This window comes from Sinohyriopsis cumingii, chromosome 1 (genome assembly GCF_028554795.1).
Source record: "Sinohyriopsis cumingii isolate HCF-2022 chromosome 1, ASM2855479v2, whole genome shotgun sequence".
NCBI classification, from domain to species: domain Eukaryota; kingdom Metazoa; phylum Mollusca; class Bivalvia; order Unionida; family Unionidae; genus Sinohyriopsis; species Sinohyriopsis cumingii.
Genome location: NC_142961.1, coordinates 7809724 through 7833036, shown reverse-complemented (window position 1 = coordinate 7833036; position 23313 = coordinate 7809724). Strand labels below are relative to the sequence as shown.

The 23313-nt window shown below is 40.4% G+C and overlaps 1 protein-coding gene across 1 annotated transcript; it reads left to right on the top strand.

Annotated features, from left to right (window-relative positions):
• The first annotated feature begins 15658 nt into the window (after positions 1-15658).
• On the top strand, positions 15659-22552 carry LOC149806380 (dynein light chain Tctex-type 5-like). Its single transcript, XM_089952378.1, has 2 exons — positions 15659-15942; positions 20985-22552. The coding sequence occupies exon 2, from the start codon at positions 21000-21002 to the stop codon at positions 21675-21677; it is 678 nt and encodes a 225-aa protein (XP_089808504.1). The 5' UTR covers positions 15659-15942; positions 20985-20999; the 3' UTR covers positions 21678-22552.
• Positions 22553-23313: the final 761 nt, after the last annotated feature.

Here is a 23313-nt window from a genome sequence, read left to right as displayed (position 1 = left end):
GATTTTTTGTCCCAGGGGTTTTCTTGTCATATTTGCCATGGCTATCCATCCACTGTTGCAATTGTTCGTCATAAACTTCCACATCAAATTTATTTTGATTGGGAAGGACATTGAGGACTTGGGTCGGGTGAATCATTTCTACTAAAGCCACTTCCCAATGGGCTTCGTGATCTAAGGGGATGGCCTGAGGTATTTTGGCCGTGTAACAGCACAACGTGTTGTGGGGAAACACTTCAATGGAACTGTCACTGGGTAAGGTTAAGCAAAATTGGTTTTCGTGACTCATAATTCCAGAGTTCTGTGGCTGTCCGAGGGGTTAGTGGACGTCAGAGGCGTGTCTCCGCCCAAAATGGGGTTCTGATTGTCATTGGAGTGGTGACTGGCACTGGCACTGGACACAAGGTTCCCGTGGTTCCCGTTGGAAGAGAATTTCAGGGAGGGATTGGGAAGCAGGTAACCGATGCAACTGCTCAATAAAATGGTCCACAATTGTTTGTCTCCTTGTTGCAAACTCAAATTGGCAATGGCTGCCCCGATGACACAATACACCACGAAGATTTGGCAGAAAAAGACGATTTGCGTTTTAGGCACACGTTCTCCACACCACACCCACAAGGGTTGTTTTTGTAAATCTTGCACAGAAGAACTAGGTGAAGAAGGAGTGGTCGACGTAGCTGCGTCTGCTGTGTGAAAGGGCATGATGGTCACTTCTTTTTATAGTCGATGACTTGCGAAGCGTCGATCCAAGAATCGAAACTGGGTGGATATCCTTTCCAACGTACTTTGACTTCTTTGACACGTCGTTTGCCCACTTTACGGGTTCTGCGTTCGAGAATGCTTTCGATGTCGTACACGTCGTCTTCTTTCTTGGTGACACGTTGTAACTCGGGTAAATAAAACGTTCCTTTGAGCACTTCTCCATTCATGTCTTCCAATTTATAGACGGCAGGATGACGGCCATGCACTCGTCCAGTGACGCGAAACAGTTCGGTCGTCCAGTTAGGTAAGTAACCTTTGTCAAAAGTGCGTTTGGTTTTGCCAATGCGCACCCAATCTCCTACGGCCAACACTCCACTTTTCTTGGGGACAGCCCTCGTCGGGGACGTACCAAATGACGCTCGAACACCAGCACTTCGTTGTCGGGAGTCACGTCTTGCGGGGCACGTCCGATGCTTCGATGGTAAGATTGGTTGTACGCTTGCACCAGGTGCGGTAAGATGTCGATGTACTTCAGAGTGTGGTGATGAGTAAAATATTTCCACATGCGTTCTTTCAAAGTGCGTTGAAAACGTTCCACGATGCTGGCTTTGGTTTCGGGATTCTCGGTGGTAAAAAAATGAATGTCACGTTTCTTTAATTCTTTTTGGAAAGCTTGGTTCAGAAATTCGGTGCCTTTGTCCGTTTGCCATCGAAGAGGGTGACGACCGCTTTGTTTCAACACTCGTTGCAGGGCTCGCACTAACTCACTGCTCGATTTGGAAGTCAAGGGCACGACCCAGGCAAATTTGGAAAAGACGTCGATGACACAAAACAAATATTTGTAGCCACGATTGTAGCTGGCCAAATGAGAGACATCGGCTAAATCGGCTTGCCATTGATGATCGATGCCTTCCACTTGGGTGCGACTTCTGGTAAACTTGCGTCGAATGGGTTTGTGTAAAGTGTAGGTAGCTTGTTCTTGTAACCATCGTTGCACTTGAGGTAAACGGAGACTTTTCAGTCGAGTTTTGGCAGCACGATAGAATTTTTGAACTCCTGCGTAACCTGCAGGATGGGAAGGATCGTAGTAAATGCTGGCTAAGACTTTTTCCATTTTTTTGTGTTAATAAGTCACCCACTCTTCGGTGATGCTACTTTGGGTGGGTCGAAAGGGTGATTTGGAAACAGATTTACGTGTCCGATGGGCTACGGGAGTAGAAGTCGAAGGTAGTGGTGGAGGTGGCAATGGAATGGCTTTGGTCTTCTTTTCTTTTTTCACTTCTGGTTTCCCTTCTTTCTTTTTCACTTCTGTCGAAGGAGGCGTGGACATCATCTTTTTAACCCAAGCTTTCATTTCTTCTCGTTGGGGTGTGGGGGACGGGGTCAACAAGGATGCTGCAATCTTACTTGAAATGGGAGCTGCTGACGGTGTTTGAAACACTTCTCGCATCTCTTCTTCCTCAGGTCTTTGTGGGGTAGCATCTCTGGTGACCCCTGGGGTTGGTAGTAGTGGTGGTGGTGGTGGTGGTGGTGGCGGCGGTAGTGATGATGGTGCTGGACTATTCATCAAGGTCTTAAAATCTTTCAAAGTGGGTAGAGCTGTTTCGTCTAAAGCTTTCTGGTGAAAGAGTTGCAGTCGTTGCAAGAGTTGACCGTACTTTTGCGATTTTTCTGTTTCGGACAAATCTTGGCGATCCATCAAGGACTGCAATTCGTGTTGTAACTGGGACATCTCGCTCAAATTGGGATTGGGAGGTAAATGCGGGGTGCGTTGTTCTTGCCACCGATGGTATTCCATCCATCGTTTGTAAGGCACTAAAGCTAGTTTTCGTCCTTCTATGGGGTTGTCAGGGGTCGATTCTGAGATCTTAGGACTTCGGAGGGCCTTTTTATCTTGCTCCCACCAGTCCTCCCAGCATGGTTCCCAAGACTCCTTTTAGTATGGGGCCTAACAAGAGAGGCAAAATGCCTCCACGTTGGACCAACATCTTCTTCTTTTGACGAATGGGAATTTTCTTTTGAACCATTTGGCGAAGAACGTGACGATGTTTGCTTAAGCATTGTTTCTGGTGTTTGGACAAAGGGATCGTGCCTTTCAAGACGTTCAAACAACATTCGCACACGGTATCGATGACCTCTTTGGAGGCCGATTGAATGAGTTTTTTTCGTAGAGGTGGAGAAGCTTTGGACAGGACAGATAACATGTCCCCATGTTTGACTAAACGTGGTGGCAGTCCTTTCCTTTTTTTTCCTTGGGGTTTTCTGGAGAGTGACATCTTTGAGTCTTCAGGAGCACCAAAAACTCTGATACCCCCGACTTGGTCACACGCCTTTTTTATACTGGAACGCGTCGCCACTGATTGTCTTTACGTCGTATCAGTTTGAGGACAGGCATGACACGTCGTGCAGGGGTACGTAACGGACTAAATCGAGCCAGTTCTTGCTTGGACAAATCCAGTAAACTTTGTAACATGCCCGATCTTTCTTGGACTTTGATTTTGGGAGAAGGTACTTTGTGAGCAGCAGCCACTGCTACTAAATTGGAGGGTCCTGCCACTGGGGAAGTTCTTTTGGGGGTCGTCAACGGACAAGTTCTTGGTGTGATCAACGTCTCCAAGTACTCTTCAGTTCTGGGTGTCATTAACGGAGAAGCGGATGAACGTGAGGCTGCCGGAGACGCAGTCACCGCCGTGACCGGTCGTGGTTTGCGAGTGTAAGGTTGCGTCCTGGCCGAGGTGCGTCTCTTGCGACTAGTTTTCTTCTGTGGACTTTTCTTTTTCTGAGGACTTTTTCTCTGTTTCTTTTTCTGGGGGCTTCTTTTCTTTTTCCGGGGTGGTGGTGGTGTCTGGTCAGAGGAGGGTCCCGCCACTGGAGAAGTTTTTCTTCTTGGGGACCTGGTCTTTTTCTTCTTGGAGCTTCGTTGGACTTTTTTCTTGGGTATAACTTTGGGGGCATTAGGATCCCATCTTAAGAGAGAGCGAATGATGACCCCTCCTAGAGTACCGCTCCCTCCAGGTTTCAAAATGATTTGTTTTTTGGTTTGAGTGTCGATGCGTGGATCGGCCAGTTGGACCAAAGCGACTTTGTTTCGATCGAAAAAGCGTTTGGTTTGATGAGGAATCTGAATGATTCCTTGGAGTATTTGACGTGCCGTCACCGTGAACCATCGTAAGACTTCTTTGAGACTAGCTTCTAAGACACGAGCTCGTGTTTGTGGATTTTTTTCTCGACTGATGCCATACAAGGCACGAATCAATTTGACGGGAAGATGCGACTGAAGGGACGTCATGTTCACACTGTGTGAGACAGACGAAAAAGGGTCTGAGGTTTTTATAGATTTTTTTATGGGGAGTGAAATGAAGTCGAGGACGGAGACGTGTACAGGACAGGTCCTCCGTCTTGGCACCAGTGGTGAAACAAGTGGGTACGAAATCGAAACTCCTCGGGGGTCTTAGGTTTCAAATCGACGAGTAAATAGGCGTGTGGCGTTTGAGTAGCACGTCGTACGCCTGAGTAAGCCAAGGCGTTCCTAACTGTTTGGCTAAGACTTGCACTTGCGATTTATCTCGAGGGCTTTTAAACAAGACCACGTAATGCGCATTGAGACTGATGGTGCGATGGGCTTTACTTTGTTGAAACAAATTTTGGGTGATGTAAACGACACTGGCATTACGGTGATGCCCTTTGCGCGTGAACCACAGTTTAATTTCTTCTTCGTCTTCTCCTAACATGTCGTCAAAAATGACCAGATGGGTTTGACGGGAGTCAGAGACGATGCCATCGTCTTCTTTAGGAATGCCTTCCACAAACACGATGGAATCGCCTTGACTTTCTCGCAAGAGGCTGTACGCCGATTGCCACTCTTTGTAACACCACACGATCCGTTGAGGTGGTCGATCGATCAAATGATGTTTATGTTCGATCAAACGTTTAACGAATTCGGTTTTGCCTGAACCGCTAGGTCCAGCAATGAGCATGTTAAAGGGATGGCGAAGATACAAAGCTTCCCAACTGGCACGATCTAAGTGTTCGTCGATGACTTTGACAGTAGAAGAAGAGGGAGCAGAGACAGTAGAGGTAGCCATTGTGTGAGAAATGTCACTTGTGACACGAAAACAAACAAGACAAGAGTTTATATACTTTTTTCAGAACACGTTTATTGAATGTTTTTTTCAAACATGAATACGAAAGACAAAAATACATAAAAGCCAAAGGCTTAAGTACAAGGATAAAAGGCACATGATAACCATGAACGTGGAATAAACACAAGTGTCTGTACAACAACATGTTTTGGGTAATGTTCTAACCAGTTCTATAGTAGGGGGTAAGGTCACACAAGTGTCCTCCCGAAAGGGTCTTTCAGGCCTGTCCACGACAGTCCTGTCCTGGGTGACGGGTTCTTCTGGCACCGTCACTAACACGGGTTGAAAAGTAACTTTTTTCCTTGAACAACTCTCGTGCATACTGGGCCACTTCTTGGGTCCAAGCCTCAAACCCCCATTCTTTCCAGGCACGGACATCTGTCCAATGGGGGTGTAAGTCGCAAGCTACACACACATCGTCATACACGTCTTGGGTAGCTAAAAGTTGACGAATCTATTTTTCCTGTTGAGGTCGAGAAGTATCCAGATGAAAACGCAAGGCTTTGAGCAAAAGGAGTTTTTCGTGACCATTTAAGGCCATTGAGGTGGTAAGTACTAATCGTAAAGAGTCCACAAAGAATCGGCTGGTAAACGAAATCCCAGAAAACAAGTCACTAAGACACACACCACTTGTCGTCCCAAATTGAATGGATACAGTTCTTGTAATAATCGGTGGTAATGATCCACGGTTTGAATATGGTCATTGAGTTCCTTCCACGGAATCTGTTCAATAATATGTGACATAATCCGTGGCATGGCAACTTGATTTTATAGTCTCTTTGTTTCGGAAGCAATAAAAGTAATTTCTAACTAAACATGTTCGTTCTCCAGTAGGGAATTTAAATGTTACATACTGTAACTGAAACGTCAGAGTTTGTCTAGATGTTTCGTCTTTCTCTAAGCAGATTCCATGTAACAAATGTTGGTAATCCTTTAACTCGTCTTCCTCAATACGTTGCAGTAAGTGAATCTCGAAGTATCCAAAATTACGAACGTCTAGTTCATCATCATTCACACACTGAAAGTGTTCAACAAGGTCTGACCATTGAAAAAATTTCTGACGAATCAATCCTCTTATACCATTCAGGTACCAGTGGTTAAAGATCTGGTGACGTAACGGATGCAACTGTTCTTTACGTTTCACTTGTATTTTGACCAGCTCTCGCTAAATGCGTTCTCTCAATTCCACAGGCAAAGCACGAATGTTCTATTGTAAAGTATTCATGAATAGGTCAGTCCGTACAATTCACAATCTTCTCCTAGAGCAAAAGTAATCCACATAGTGAGTAATTTCTGACCACTGCCATGCAGGGTAACGTCCAAGAATGTCACTGAACTCTTTTGATGTAAACGGTCTAAAGCGATATAATAGGATGAATGCACCCTTGACCCAAAGAAATCTAACACACTGGTTGACTTTTTTCACTTTCCTCTTATGAATTTCTCGACACAAAAGTTCTACAGTGACCCATTGAGATTTCACTCTGGCAAGTCCCTGCCAAACTTCCTTGTAAATCTTCTCTTGCAGTTCTTTAGGTAATGATTCAATATCGTTTTTGAAATGAAGTTTAAATACTGGTCTCGGTGATGTCAAACATTTGACTCCTAGCCAATCTGGTTTCTTCTTCGTCAACGACATGGTAAGTTACTTTAATGTCTCGGTCCTACTAAGGGTAAGTAATGACAATTCGGTGACCATCGAGCATGTTCTACGTAGGCCGAATCTTGCGGTTCCCAGTGGTGAAGTGACACACCGCAACTGAAGCACTTGACTTTATCTCCTTCGCTCAAGTAGAAAAATCCGGCTCTGGCTAATTCTTCGGGGGTCGGTCCTCCCAGATACTTAGGCCATTTTCCTTTGAACGATTGAAGACGATTTTCAAAGTCGCAGTATTCCGACAAACGCACAGGAAACGAATATTCGTCTTTCACAGGTTCGTTTCGATGAGGCTTGAGTGACATGAACAGGAGTTTGCTCAGGGCTGGATGACATCCGTAGGGGGGTAGACGTGAAGGTGAACATTCCCCTTTAAAACGAAACTCAGTAAAATGTCCAAGAGGACGAGCGGCATCGCTTTCGCATCCCTCAGGTTTGACACGCACAGCATCCCTTTCCATGATAGGGGTAGTGACACTAAAGTTCCCATGATGCTTTACGGCATCGCTCAGGTCACAACGTACAGCATCGTACCCATCGCAAGGCTCACAATCGCATTCCACTTCAGAAGCCTCACACTTGAATTGTGCCTTTCTAAACAACTTGTTTCGTGTTTCTCTGAAAGTATTCATCTTGTTCGCTTGGTCTTGGTAGTCACAATGAACTATCGGTCTTGCCTAGGGTTCCTTTTAATATACAGACCAATACCGACGTGTCCATACGGTAAGGTGAAATGATTGGGAAGTCGAACTCGCTTCTGGTACACGATTTGATAGACTTTTTCCAAGGGCCGACTGACGATGTGGTGATTGGGTAAACGTACAATCTTGTTCGGTTGATAGCTGGTCACTTTAAAGTTTCCATCCTCTCCCGATTGCAAGGCTTCTTTCAATACCCCAAAGTTGACCACTCGACTGGTACGATAATTCAGAGTCAGTCCTTTCACTTTGCACGTCGTGTGTACTTCTCCTTGTTTGTCACGGTATTCGTAGCCGTAATTTTTGGGACCGCCACTGACGAAACTTAGAATCTTGTCGTCGGGATGCTCGTCTGTCCAGGCTCCTAAACGGTCTCCTTCGATGTCAGGGTGATGTTGAATCGGGTGATGGATGTAAATGCAACTGTCCGTGTCAAAGTACAGGACGCGTTCCCCTAACAGTTCTAAAGCTTCGCACAATTTTAAGCGAGCATGGGCTGTCACGTAAGCTGCAATGATGACATTTCCAAAAGGGTCGTCTTGTACAAAGTCCAGATCTTCTTCGTAATTGACCAAGATCAAATTCTCTCGAACGACGTCCACGTGTTTCATGTATTTGGTTTTGTCGTGAATCATCTGGAAGTAGCGGGAAGGTTCTGTCAAATATTCCGTCTTGGGTAAACACGGTCGTTGTGCCATTTTACCCCACAAGCAATTTAACATCACTTTGGCAAACGATCGCCTGCCTTCGTTTTTCTCGACGTGGTCTAAAGTGATGCCTTCTTGTTCATAGTATTTCTCTTTGAATTGTATTTGGTCTTCGGGAGTGTGACACCAGGACGGATAGCCGCTGGCTTCTTGTTTCAGTTTCAAAAAGGCATCCACGTAGTCGGCGAAAATGCCTTTCTGACTGGGGTCACCCTTGTGGTATTGTTGTGTCTTGGGAAAGTGGCAAATTTCGTACACTTCTAACAGTTGGTATCCCATGTCCAGAGCTTTGAACAATTCTACGCTGACCCAGGTTCCCGTCAAGGCACGTTCTTCCTGGGTGTGCTGACAAGGTTGGTCTTGGTTGCACGTTTCGGCACAAGTACGGCACAAGGGAAACATCAGTTTGCCTTGACAATGGTGAGGTAAGACGGGATGGTACAAGTCCGTGGGAGGCAAAACTTTACACTTGATCAAGCCTTCGTATTGTCGAATGTTTTTCAGGTCGATGTGTTCCGTCAGCAATTGTGGGTGCCCTGCAGGAAAGCGACAATATTTGCACACGTAGGGATACAGCGAACACACGTCCACGTATTTGATTTCTTCTCCTTTCTCTTCGTCGGCTTGGTACAGCAAACAGGTGGCATTGGTCCTTCCTCCGTACAAACTATCCCTCGGGTTCAGCGGGTCCATGAACTGGTAACTTTCCATGACGCGTTTAAACTCGGGATCGGTTTTCATACGGTGATCGTACTCGTGTTCCCACATTTCCACCACTTGGTATCCTTCCTGTTCCAACTTTAGGCGCCGCTGACATGTGTCCTGGTACAAGTCTTCCATGGTTCGTTGCAAAAACTGATTTTTAGTGCTACGGTCAGGGTAACAGACGGGACATCCGTGAAATAAGCAACCGTTAAACTCGTACACGATCTTGGGGTTTTCTAAGTCCCAGCCATCGACCGAATACGTTCCGATGGTCTTTTCACCCCCTCCGTTGCGGGCATGCTGAATCCACTTGTCTTCCTTGTCGCACAAGTAATGTAACCAGCGTAGGGCTTTGACCGAGTATTGACGTTTGACATAGTGGGTCGTTTGGGGACTGATGACAGACACGGTGTTTTCAGGCATGAATCGTTGTCGATACACTAAGGAACACGCTTTGGCAATGGTGCAAGCTTCTTTCAAAGGATCGACCCCTCCGTGTTCCATGAACAGTTCTCGAAATTTTCCACAGCAACGCCGTAAAATGTCCACGTCGGAACGACAATACTTTAGCATTTCTTCCTGAAAGTCGAAAGGGTCCGAGGCGTGAGCCTGGTACCAAGCGTAGAAAGCTTCTCGTTGTTCGGTACGCATGTTGTCGGGGTCGTAATAGTGAGCCTCATGTAAATGGGGTAGAACGGCGTGTTGATTGGCTTCCGTATTGAAAAAGTGTGGAAAATACCATTTAGCCATTTCTGTCATTCCAAACGTTTTAGGCATTCGACTCAAAGGCATGGCCAAATAGCTCATCGAATCTTTAAACTGCACTTGTCCCACTTGCATGAAAATGATTTTGGCTCCGGTCAAAGTCACTTTAGGACGCTCGGTGCCTTGTTCCGTATAGTACCTCAAAAGAAACTGTCCATCGTATCCGGAAAAATTGTGAGCCATCACCGTGGCATGACGATGACAATCTCCGTAACGTTCGATGTCCTCTTGGCTCCACGTCTTGTCGATGGGGTCTAAGACCCATTGGGCAAAATCGGCTAACGTGTTCGGTCCCCGAAAGATTTTTTCACGCCCTCCGGGAATCTTGCCGCAGTGAGGGCAATGACTGAAGATAGGTTCTTGAATGCACTTCTCGCACGCTCGATGAGCCACGCAGAAATTAGGAATGTGAATGCCGGTCTCTTGCATGCATTCGAAATCGAAAAAGATGAAATTGCCTTTCTTCTTGTGACCGTCCTCTTTCTCTGGTGGGGGTTGGTATTTTTGCACGTAACATTGGTGTTCCAAGTCCACGATGTGGTGATAAATGTGACATTTTTTCTTTCCTGAACATACGTGTGCCTTGGCACTATTGGTACGTAGGCTTTGTCCACAGGTAGGGCACAATCTCAGGAGTTGACAAGCACATTTCTTCTGTGAACCTTGTGTCTTCAAATGTTGTTGGTAACAGGTAGGGCTGACAAACGTGCGCAGACAAGTTGAACAAGGCACTGGTTCTTCGCTCAGACAGGGTGAAGAGGCCTGGGCATTTCATTCCACAATGCTTGTGTTGCTCTCGATTGTTATAACCATAATCACATTTCTCACAGTAATATCTGTATACCAGAAATCCGGTGATGGTGGTAATGGTATCGAAATGGTCATCGTGATAATAAACATGAATGTATTTTCCGTCCTTAAAATCTTGGCCTCGAAACAACAGAGGTCCGCGCATTTCTTGAGGGTGCACTTTCAAGGTGTATCGTGGAGCTAGGACATCTTGCAATGTTTGCATCTCAGGAATGCCACAGGGTGCGTCTTTGGAAAGGCCAGCTTGTTGCAACAGGAGTTCTGCTTCGTTTCGTTGTTTGGCTTGATCGGAACGTTGAATAGTGTTCCAGGTTCTTTTCCATTCTACCGTGTCGTTCTTGTTGGCATAGGTTCGTCCCACCACGATGGCACGAGCTAAACACATCTGGTCATGAGAGTTGTTAATTCGGACGAGACTCTTTTTGGTGTTGCGAAGGTCGTCCACCAATAACATCTTTTTGCGTCCAGTCCCTTGAGGAGGAGAGACGTGGGTCATGTCCAGTGTGGCTTTACCATCGGTGATGTCAAACTGTTCATTAGATTGTTGTACGTGTTGAATCTTGTCCATGACTTTGGAAGCGGTCAATTCTGCAGGGGTGCTAAACTCGATCCAAACGGGATTTCAAACCGTCGTGTTGTATGGAAAGTCTCAAGCGATCGTCTTCTTTGAGTTGACATTGTCGCTTGAGTGAAGTGAGCAAAGAATCCCACACCCCAGTGATGAACACTTCTGCTTTCTCTAACGGCACTTCAGCCTTGAAATCTTTAAACTTCACCGTGTATTTGTAAGCCGTGGTTCTAAATTTTCTAGAGGAGCGCTTTTCCGTCTCTCGAATGGAATAGTATTTTTCAGGGTTGACTAAGGGCGGTGAACTTGGTTTAGAGGTTTCAAATTCTGGTTCACTCATGTCCTCTTCAAAATCACTGGCATGAATTTGTGCCAAGATTTCAGCCCTGGTACGAGGCGATAGATCACGTTTCTGCCTCTTACTTTCTTCTTCTTCTTTCTTCTCGAATGAATAGGATCATTTCATCTTGAGTGCAAAACGTCAAATGACTCAAGTTTAATCACCATAGACTAATTTATAGTCATGGCAGACCAGCGTATATAAAAGGGTGTGTGTCTTGTCCTTTCACTATTCATTTCACTCTCAAGCCGAGCACAACGATGGAAGAGACTAACCAAATCGAACGTTTCGTCAGAGCTTTGCGAGGGGTCATTAGAAAATTCTCTTCAGACCAACCCACGGACTACTCTCCTTCCTTTCGAGATAAAAGTCAAAATACTTGCTATATCTGTCAGAAGAAAGGGCATTGGTCTTCAGAGTGTCCAGACCGTCAAAAAAGAAAAAAAAACAGGGGCTAAAAAAGACAAAAGTCAAGATACATGTTATTATTGTAAAGAAAAGGGACATTGGTCTCCAGATTGCCCAAAAAAGAAACAAGAGGAGTCAGAAGAAAAGAGGAATTCTTCAGAAGAAGAGAGGGATTCTTCAGAGGAAGAGAGGGATTCTTCTGAGGAAGAAAGAAGACAGGTGAAGAAAAAGAAACAGGAGAAGAAAAGAAGAAGGGAAGAAAGCGAGGAGGAAGAAGAGGAAAAGAGTGTGACGGTGAAGAAATTCAAAAAACAGAGAGACTAAACAAGGAGAAAGAAGAAGTCAATGAACTTTTAATTAAAGTGTTCTGTTGTGAATTGTGAATTGGATTGTAAAAAATGGAGAAAAGAATAAATTAATGATACACGGTAAGTGTCTTTGAGTTTTGATTTTAAAATAAGAAGCTACACTCACGCACTCATGCAAAGACACGTACTATAAGGGTAAAATGGGTGGGGTTTTTTTTGAGTTATTGGCAAACTGAAATTGTATTTCTTTTCGAGAAATGTGGGTGACCCTGAAAAGGGCCTTTTTATTTTGGTGCGGGGTAAGTTTAACTAATCAACTTTAACTGTCTTAAGCCTTTGCCACGGCCAAGGCCTACTTCTAGACTGCGTAATGTTGATGATGATGATTGGGTTGAAATCACTAAGGGTGGTACGGTAGGCTTAGTCACAGGGTTGACGTGTTTAGCTCGGGAAGGTCGTATTCTCTTCGGTCGTAATAAAGAAGTCTGATACATTTGTTTCAGACTTCTTAACTCCGCTAAAATGTCCAACAGTACCGTGGCCGTTTGATTTTCACCCTCTTGTTTCTTTGCTGCTACTTCTTCTTGCTGTTGTTGCTGTTGTTTTTTTCTTACCTCTTCTTCTTGCTGCTGTTGCTGTAGGAGAAAAGCTTGTTCCGCTTCCTTTTGTCGTTGTATAAATTTCTCCAATTCTTCTTTCTCTCTCTGTCTAAAATTCTCCACTTGCGGTAATGAAGAAGGTAACGAAGGTTCCGGAACAAATTCTTGCGAGGAGAGAAAATCCACAAAATCCCAATTCACCTCTTCTAAAAGTAAGTCCGGTTTCCCTTGGGCAGTCTCCCCTGTTGGTGCACCCCATGAGTTTCCGTCATGTTGAATCACTGTCGCATAGATTGACTGCACACAAGCGCTAGCGAATCTATATAGACCAACTGACGTCACAGACTACTCTCTTCGGATTGGATGCGAGCTGACTGAATTTTGTAACGCGTGTTTGGATTGGTGAATGAACTCAATCCGTTTCATTCCTACCTCTACCTATAAATAAGCGCAGTTCACTGCATTGATTCACCTGTTCTCGTCGCTTCAAGATGTGGACCACAGTTGAATCATCCACCCTTCTGTCTTCAATGATGTTTAGGACGGACATGCTCATGTATGTCCGATCCAAGTGGACCGTTGTCTACAGGACAAACACCAGTCTGTGGATACGTAGGATCTACGTAGAAAGACAAGGATGTCTCAAAAGAGTGCTAATTTACGGGCCAACAGTGAGACGCAGCCTAAGGACAAGAAGAAGACCAATGCGGTGCCCTTATGTTAATGGATACATTAACATAAACCCAAAGGCCCTTTTCAGGGCCACCCATATTTCTCGAAAAGAGAATGACTTTTCAATTGCCTACCCCTTTTTTAAAAAAAATTTTAAAAAAAAAAAAAAAATTCCCATGTTCAATTCCCCTTGTCCCTAGACAAGCCCAAACTCTATTCCCCCATGTTAAATTCCCCTTGTACGTAAAGTGGCCCACGATTTATTCCCATGTTAATTCCCCTTGTACGTAAAGTGGCAAACGATTTTTCTCCATGTTAAATTTCCATTGTATGTAAAGTGGCCCCATTCACTACTTACGGGGACCGTATGTCTAACCTGTTTACGTAGCATGGTGAACCATAATAAAGCGTTGCCTTACAGTTTTTGAAATTCGGATAAATTTTACATCGATGGCTAGATTCAAGTAAAATTTTAGGATATTACTATAGGTCGCTGATATACTGGGACTTATTAACTTGCCTGCTTAAGCAGGACGAGTATTTCGTCGCAGTAAACAGTGTAAACGTTTTGTGTCACAATTTTTGAAAGTCACGTATCTAGAACACCGGTTTCTGTATTCAACAACATTTAGGATAATAGTATTATTAGTCTAAGGTTTATAAGCTGATATGTGAGGAGTATTACGAGTCAGTGCTCTTAAAATAAGTAACAGAAAAGAGTGAAAAGCAACAAGCTTTGTACAATTTAACAAATAATCTGTTACTCAGGAATACAAAGTGAAAATGAAATAAGAGAAGAACTTAAGGTATTACGAATTAAATCCCAAAATAAATTTTAGTGGAAAATCCAAATTAAGTCCAACGCTGAGGATGTTAATGTGCCTGTGGCGGCCTGTATCGTTTTGCTGTACCAACCGTCTTTTGTTGAACACAGTAATATAATCCCAGGTTTGAATTCACCATAAATCCCAGTGAATGTCTCTGTCCAAGAATATTGCGTTTTTTGGCAACCGTGTATTTCCAGAGAAAAAAAATCAATGAATTAAATAATTTGAAGAGAAGAAATAAATTCCTGTCCAGATGAACGTTGGAACACAACACTAATACAAAATTGATTCTGCTTGATCTTAAAGCACGAATGAATAATCTTTCTACCAATAAGATTATATAGTCTTCTAATTAACCTCTGGTGACATTTAACAGTTTAAAAAAAAAAATTTAAAAATTCAATTAACGGAAATTAACTTTCTAGAAAGTTCGTAACGTTTACAAAATAAATTGTTAGTTATTATTAGAGAGTCTGTTACTAAAATTATAATATATAATCTGGACTATGTCAGGTACACCTGATAAATTGTAGGGGAATTCCAGTAACTTAGACCCAGACCCAGATAAACAAGTTTGCTTTTATTAATAATGATCCTGATATGAAACTCGTACACCCTGAGAATATTTTAGTTATGTATTAGTTGTTTACAGCATTTACAAAATTTAACATTTCAGGTCAAGTAGAAAATAAATTTGATTTTCGGCAAGGTTAAGTCCAACATACCAATGTTACATTACAATAGCATATAATGAAATATAAAAAAAAATCGAAACAAACAAACAAAAGTAACAAACAAACAATGCAAATTAAAAATACATGATAGGAGTTCCTGTCTCTTCTGCATGAACATTACGAACAACCATGTTAAACAAGGGGAAAACTTTCGTCAACTATCTCAATATAGACAATCTGCGGTATACCTAAGAAGAAAAAACAAATTATAACGAGAAGGAGTAAATGAAAGGCCGCATGAGAGAGAGAGAGAGAGAGAGAGAGAGAGAGAGAGAGAGAGAGATATTTCTCTTCTTTTTTACATTAAGAAAACTTATCCTAAATATTTGTATCAAACAAAATACCGTCCAACCTCTTTCTCTGACAGGAGCATTTTTGACGTTGTGGGATGCGATATTTGAATCCCTACACTGTTTCAAAATAATACTTGTAGTTTGGTTTCATCAAAGTTTCGACTGAAGTAGTTTGACAATTTGTAATCGATGCCATGAACAAATTTCTTGGCTTCTCGCCCTTTGTAACAATAAAAACCTTCCACGATCGATACAGCAGATAATAAAAAATCGAACAAAAGCGAACCGGTACTTTCTATTGCCCTCACTAGATAAATACAACGGCATGGAAAAAATTAAATGACAAAGTTTATTTAGTAAGTACTTCATTAAATATGACTAAATAACTATCATTGATGCATTTGTCCCTACTAATGTAAGCACGAATTACATTTATAAAGAATTCTTTTTACAAAAGAATAAATCAACGCGTCCAAAAGTTAATGTCTACATACACATGCAATGCACAGTGCATAAACTATTACTGAGTTCGTGTAACTCAACATCTGTTATACATGTGTTTATTATATATCGATCATGCAACATGATGTTAGGTCTGTTTTTCTGCTACCTATCTTTGAGTATTAACTCCGATAAACAAGGCAGGTGTGGAGATAGAGAGTTAGAAACACAAATATTGTCGGCAATTAATCAAGGAATAAAATCGATACACTGAAATCAATTCCAAATTGACCGGACCGACGTACAGTCAAGTGACGTTTTATCTTTCGTTTGCTGTTATTTCTCTAATCAGAACATGTCGAACAAGTCTTAAAATCCCCCTTGATTAACAACGTAGCAACCTAAGAACAGCAAGATATTCTCAGGTGATTCAACCAAAGGCTGCATTAAAAGACAGTTGACTTGGCTGAAAGAAGGTAATACATAGACTGGTTTATGACGCTACTGCAAACAGTGTCAGGAAAACGCTCATCGCATACTTGACCTGAGACTTTTCAGTTTATTTTGAGGTAAGTATTATTTTGTGTATCGAAATGTAAGAAAATAAATAGAAAATTAATTCACTGTTATATGTTACACCTTTCTTACACATGGCATGTGTTTGATATTTGTTTATGTCATAGTAATAATGCATACATGACCAATCTCTAACTACTGACGTATCTATGTAACTAATGCATATAGTCCATCTTAAGCTAGTTAGAATACATACATCAAAATTACTATTAATACAGAGCATTATCGGATTATGATTATGAATAATTTCCCCCTGAAGTGAAATGTGTACCCCTTTTTATAACCATTACAGTCTTCCTAACAAGGCAAGTCTGCATCACCGAGGCTGCTAGTGCTAATGGAGGTCTATTTGTCTCCACACATTGGGACCACGACCATAAAAACTGAAGCTCAGACTGACTGTTGTCCCCGAGAAACCCAATTTAGAATCATACCAGACTCAAAGGACTTCCAAAGTCTCATTCACTTGCTTCTTCGATAGCACGCTAGATTTGATGTGCATAGGATGTATATAGTTTCTTATACGTTTTGTTTTATGTTTGTAATTTTCGTTCTGAAAAGAATTGTAGGAATTCGGGACCTTGTATCACATCTTTCCTAACGTCATGAGATACATACATGAACCGTTTTTGCTCTGAATTATATGACATTATTTAAAGACTCAACTGTTGTTAACATTTACACTTAAACTTAATTAGAAAATATGTAAGCAGAAAATTCCTGTTACAAACGCTGAGCCAGAGGAATTCCTTTTTCTAACAATGTACTCAAAAGCACAAAACCATTTTATACAGGATGTCATTTCATTATATCAATTGGATTTTTCCTCCGTTGCCATTTGCTTTGTGTGTGTGGGTGAGTGGGTAAGTAATTCTAACACTGGAATAATTAAACACAGAATGCCATACTTTTACGCAGAAACAAATGTTTTTCAGAAATCTATATAAAGAGTAATCAGCAGAACTATATACAAATATTCATACGTCCAATCTTAGAATACGTTTGTGAAGTCCAGGGTAATTGCTCCAAACAAGATTCAGAAAGGTACGAAAAATAAATCAAATGCAAACTGCAGGAATCATACAGGTCTATACATCAAATGCAAAATGCACGAATCGTACAGGTCTATACATCAAATGCAAACTGCACGAATCGTACAGGTCTATACATCAACTGCAAAATGCACGAATCGTACAGGTCTATACATCAAATGCAAACTGCACGAATCGTACAGGTCTATACATCAAATGCAAACTGCACGAATCGTACAGGTCTATACATCAAATGCAAACTGCACGAATCGTACAGCTCTATATATCAAACTGCACGAATCGTACAGGTCTATACATTTAGTATTCACAAGATTCTCTTTATACGAAAACTGGTTGTGAAACTTTGTTGAAGGAAGCGAAAAGGAAAATGCTGTGTATAATGTATTATTATAAATATCCAAGAACCTAACTATTAAGCAATTATAATTATCAAATAACTTAACTATTTGTCTATCTTCTTCCAATATGAGGCATGAGGCATCAAAATATCGACTACACAACTTCCAAAGCATCAAAACAATCACTTTTAGACTTCAGTTCTGTAGACATCTTTTTCCCCATTTACGATTGCTCTCTGAACTCTCACCCCGACGATATCCAACCGTCCCCGAGTGAACCATTTAAACCTCTGATGTCCATGTCAATATGAATTATGACAATGAATAGTTGAATTACGATGAATGTTGAATTGTGATAATTTATATGTTGAATTATGATATTGAATATGTTGAATTATGATGAATGTTGAATTATGATAACGAATATGTTGAATTACGATATAGAGTACGTTGAATTATGATATAGAATATGTTGAATTATGATATTGAATATGTTGAATTACGATATTGAATATGTTGAATTATGATATTGGATATGTTGAATTATGATATTGGATATGGTGAATTATGATATAGAATATGTTGAATTATGATATTGAATATGTTGAATTATGATCATTAATAAGTTGAATTATGATAATGAATGTGTTGAACACTGTATTTTCTGTTACCTTTCTTAATACTCAAAAACCTCACCTCTTTCCCTCTTCGTTTCAACTCCCTCCATATTTGCGCGCGTGTGTGTGTGTGTGTGTGTGTGTGTGTGTTGGATTTTTAACGTAGCTTTAGCAAGTTTTCAGTCATATCGCTGTGATGTCTGCAGTGTGACAGTTTATAATCACGTCTAGCACTGGGGCATCGTGCCGCAGACATGTAGCAAGATGACTCACCCAGTCACATTATCCTCACACCAGGCCAACCAGTCCCAACACTAACCTCTTAATGCTGAGCGGCAATCGAGGCAGCTGTTAGTACCATTTTTATAAGTCTTTGATATTACTCCGCCGGGGGATCGAACCCACGACCTCCCGCATCCAAGGCGGACGCTCTAACCACTAGGCAACCGGAGCGGTCTCCCTCCTTATTTAACTCTAGAGTTATTACTCACAGAAGACGTCGAACAAAGTAAGGAAATAACTTGGAAATTTTGCACAATGTTCAGAATATCAAAGAACAAGATTTTTTAAAAGAACATAATGTTATAAGTAATAAATTTATAAAAAAAAAAACGAAATGATTAATAGTGGTTGTAACTATGAAGTGTCTTCTTTCCTGATCTCTCTCTCTCTCTGTCTCTTCTCTCTCTCTCTCTCATTTAATTACATGTAATTTACTTAATTACACACGAATATACTTCTTTTCTTTTTTGTTGCTATATGTGTTGTATTGTTGACGGGGTTTTAAGATATTATCAAGCTTTAGCAAAATGAATGTCATCTTAGGATCATTTTTTATGTTCTAGGAAAGTACCAAGGTGATTTAGTCAACACGTATCCACTCCAATATTGTTTAATAACACAATAAAATTTCTTCAAGACAGTTACAAAAAAAAAATCAAAAAAATCCCCCGCTTTCCAGTTTAAGTTACCTTAAAATCAACAAGACCCTATATGCTATCTTCACAGATAAAATATTTGTAATATAAGATTCATTGCTTTCATATTGACAAGATTAACTTGAAAATAGCAGAACAGTTACGCAAAGTTTCCATTTAGCAATCGAATTTTTTTAACGGAATACACTCAACTGCATTCTTTGTCAATTGCATTCTTGAACGCAAACTCCAGTGCTCAAAATTTTATTTCAAGTGCCGCCATAACAAAAACAAGTACTGAGCTCAGATAAGCACCACAGACTTTAAACATGACAAAAAGTGGCAGAACTCCAAACATACAGAAATGTGTTGCGCAAACAGTAATCAATGCATAGTGACTCTATAAATTCTCCTGGCCTCGACTGAAACCTTCCTTTTGTAAACTATCAAATCCACAACAAATTCTATACATAGAGTTATTTAATAAAAATTTAGTTTGAGGTGAATCGGTTATTTTTAAGAAATATATTGATGAAGAAACAACGTTTACAAAGTAGAAACAAGAAACAAACTACTTATCAGTTGTTATTTGCATAAAGATTATGCAAGTTGATCAATACTTGGATTAAAAAGTAATTATCTCTTGAGATTTATTTATGTGTGTCTTAAGGTTAATCACACCAAATCACAGGAATCCGTATTTCCATAGATTTACTTGTGGTAACGTAACAAATAGACATTTGGATAGAAATTTTTAAACAATACACGCAATTATTTCTAAGATTTCAATCTCTTATCGCAAAATAATAGAACCTTTTCTTTCCTTTATTTCAGCTGAATGTGCGAATTATATATATATATATATATATATATATATATATATATATATATATATATATATATATATATATATATATCGACAACATACCTAACTATATACATCAGCGCTACCAGTGCAGTAAAATATTTAATTCGCCTTTGTCTAATTTTCATCGATTTTTTTACAAACATACATACAACACTTTGCACATGAACCAATAAACCTATATACCTAGATACTATAAAAATTGTTGGAAAGGAAATCAAATTGAGGATGCATAAAAATCTAAAACGAGTTTTATGGGACAGTCAATGCGTACTTGTCCTTAAATAACATACGTGAATTTACCCCAAAATTGATTTAGCCACCAGAGAACAAGAAGGACTTAACGTTATGCAACAATAGTTATGGCGAGTAAAAATTATACCTAATGATGGTTTAATGTATTAAATACCTTAGTAAAATGAAATATACAAACAAAATGCGGAGACAGAACTTTTTTAAAACAAGAACAAATGGCGAGACAACACACTTCATTTCTCATGACATTGATAATAGCGAGAGAGAAAAAATGTCAGCTGTAGGTGTACGTGAGCTGATAAGCTCGACTACTAATTTATGGGGGCTTGTTTGATTGCTGATACTTGTGTTCTGGGGTCAAGACAATATTCGTGACTGTAAATCCTATCCAACGAATACAATCTTTTTTTTTTTAAATCATGAGGACCATATAAACTTATCAATGTGTTAATATCTTCTGTCTATATAGTATCGCTGTGTCTGTGCATTTGATGCAGTTTAAATAAAACCTTTAATGTCGACGTCACTGAAAAGATTAGTTAACATGCAAATATGAAATGATTATATTTGAAATATGATGGTTTCAACGATAAAAGTCAAAAGACTTAACAGCAAGTTAGTGTCGGCATTTCTTCGCAAGGCATCTGAGAAAACATCTAAAACACTAAAATAGTGACTTCTTTTAGAACTTTCAAGCTACGAACTAACACCATTCAAGTATGTGGGAGACCATGTTTTTTATGTGTTTTTTTTTTAAATTGGAGCAGCTCTCACGGGAAACGTGAACTAAAACAAATAATACATTGCTGAATTGACTTCCTTGCAGATTCAGACTGAAATAACTGCTTATAGCAAGCTATCAGATTCAAATATTTAAAACCAGTATTGAAATTATTCTAAGCACGAAATTAAAATTAGCTATAATCAGCATTTATGAATTAAAATATCCTATATACACACCTGAGCCTAATATCTGTCTGTGCAATTTCAGATCTAACGTACAATTATGAGCGGCAAGGAAGGTCCACCACATCGAAAGCGAACAAAATCAGAAACAACAGATCATCACGCAAAGGATGCCAAAGACCATAACCCACTTGCTGACCACAAAGGTGGTCACCATCCCCATGGCGACGGTCAGCCTCATGGAGACCACCACACTACTGGTCATCACAGACCACGTGCGGGTACACTGACACGGAGGGACACCGCTCACTCGACGTCCAGCAAGGATCGCCATCCCCATCACCATGTTTCCAATGCCCACTCACACAAGGGGGACCAGAGCGACAAGAGAAGTGCGGGCACGGCAGAGAACCAAGTGATACAAGAATTTGAGAACACTTACAAGCTAGAGCCGGACCATCATTTCATGGAGGGCAAGGTCAAGGCCATCATTCTGCAGGTGTTAAAGGAGAACATAAATGACAAGACGTATGACCCAAGCCACATGGGATCCAAGTGTAAACTCATGAGCGAAATTATCAAAGAAAGAGTAAAACATCTGGACCTAAAGAGATTCAAAATAATAAGCATGGTTACCATTGGCCAAGAAGCCGACCAATCAATGCTAATGTGTTCTCGTTCTTTATGGGATCATCGTTTTGATAATTACGCCTGTGTTGAGCTCAAGCAAGGAAATATATTTGCTATTGGAATAGTATTTGCGGTTTATGCCGAATAAATGCCTCGTATTCTTTAAATACATAAAAACGTTACATATCGTACCATCTGTCATTAGTGTGTGACTGCAGTGGACAGTAGAAACAATACTAAGGTTGTTTTGTTTTTTTTTAAATCATAGCGCTAATTCCTAAAACAAACAATTTCTCATAACCGTTTCAACATTTCTGATGAAACACTCGTAGTTTTACTTTGCTTTAATCGTGACGATAACAATTCTCGTCCCTGATGCAAAACATGAATTTGTTTTTTGCTTTTTATTAAGTCTGATTTAAAGGACATTCACGTGATTGTTAAATTTTACCTTGCCTCCGAGGTATTAGGCTTCGCTTTAAAAATAATATAATTTAACTTTCCTACTTCGAACAGACATTGGCACAAATCCGCTTTTACCTTCTCTTCTTTTAACGAGTGACGTCTTCATTTTCTTTTCTAAAAAATTTTCCCGACGAATTTTTCTAGAGAAAAATATTCAGTCATAAATGACATAAAGATCGAGTCTAGCAAATTAAGAAATCCTTCAAAGTATTTCAAAGCAAAAACTGGCATGGTAAAATAAGCTTCATTTCTTTTATTACGTCTTTTCATCGCACCAGTAGTGGGCTGATAAACTGTTATTACGGCATTTATATGCCACTGGTACTAGAGATATATCCTGGAAAATGCTATCTAAAATGTGTATATAGCACTTTGAAGAACCTTGTTTTAATTTGGCAAAAAAAAAGATCAAGGACAAAAACATTTAAGAAAAGCTTGTGTACACCGTGTGATGAAATTGGCGTTGCATCAGTGTTACTCAACATCATGCCGCGACTGAAATCTATGTAATTTTATGTAAAAATGAAATAAAAATAAAGGATTTTACTTACTTGCTCATTAGGACGTTGTTATATTCCCTCAGAATACACGAACTGACTGATTCTCTTTGGTATAAAATGATGTGGCAAAGACGTATGAATTGCCCAGTTACAGTGATGACCATCATGAGGTAATCTCCAGATATGCTCAAAAGTACTCGTATTTGGGCCTTGTGAAGGCCATGTCACACTGTTAATGCCCTTATCGGTCTTTGACAGACTTATGGGAGGTGCATATGTCACCCTAAAACAACTAATTCCAGTTGGAAAAGTGTTTTGTGAGAAAAGGTCACAAATTTCAAGAATCTGGATTTACTTAACACTGTAAAATTTGAAATATATTTTAAAGAAGGGTCCATAATATGCACAATAAACCCAACTATAAGCATGGAAGTTGATGCACATACTTAATTTTAAACACAGGTATAGCTAACGTTCATCCAGTTGTCTCTAGACACCTGAGTGTTATGAACAACAAACAAATCAACACCAAATATCACACTACAAGGTCCATCCTCACTTTCCCTTACACAAATTGTTTGACCTATTTGGTTTTCTTTGGAAACAGCAAGATTCTTCCATATAATATGCTTAAATGCAAATTGCAAACACCTCTGGATTTTTGTTGTTGTTGTACATACTGGTATCGGGACTGGACTGACTGATTTAATTCTTTTTGTCAGGTCCACCAAACTCTGCCTCCTGTTTTCTTTTTGCAGCCAAACAGGACCCACACCAAACTTTGATTGCCAGCAATTGCGAAGAATATTTTCTGCTGAA

Bases quoted from the DNA above. Each gene is read 5' to 3' on its own strand.
- LOC149806380 (XM_089952378.1), top strand. From the start codon at position 21,000: ATGAGCGGCAAGGAAGGTCCACCACATCGAAAGCGAACAAAATCAGAA.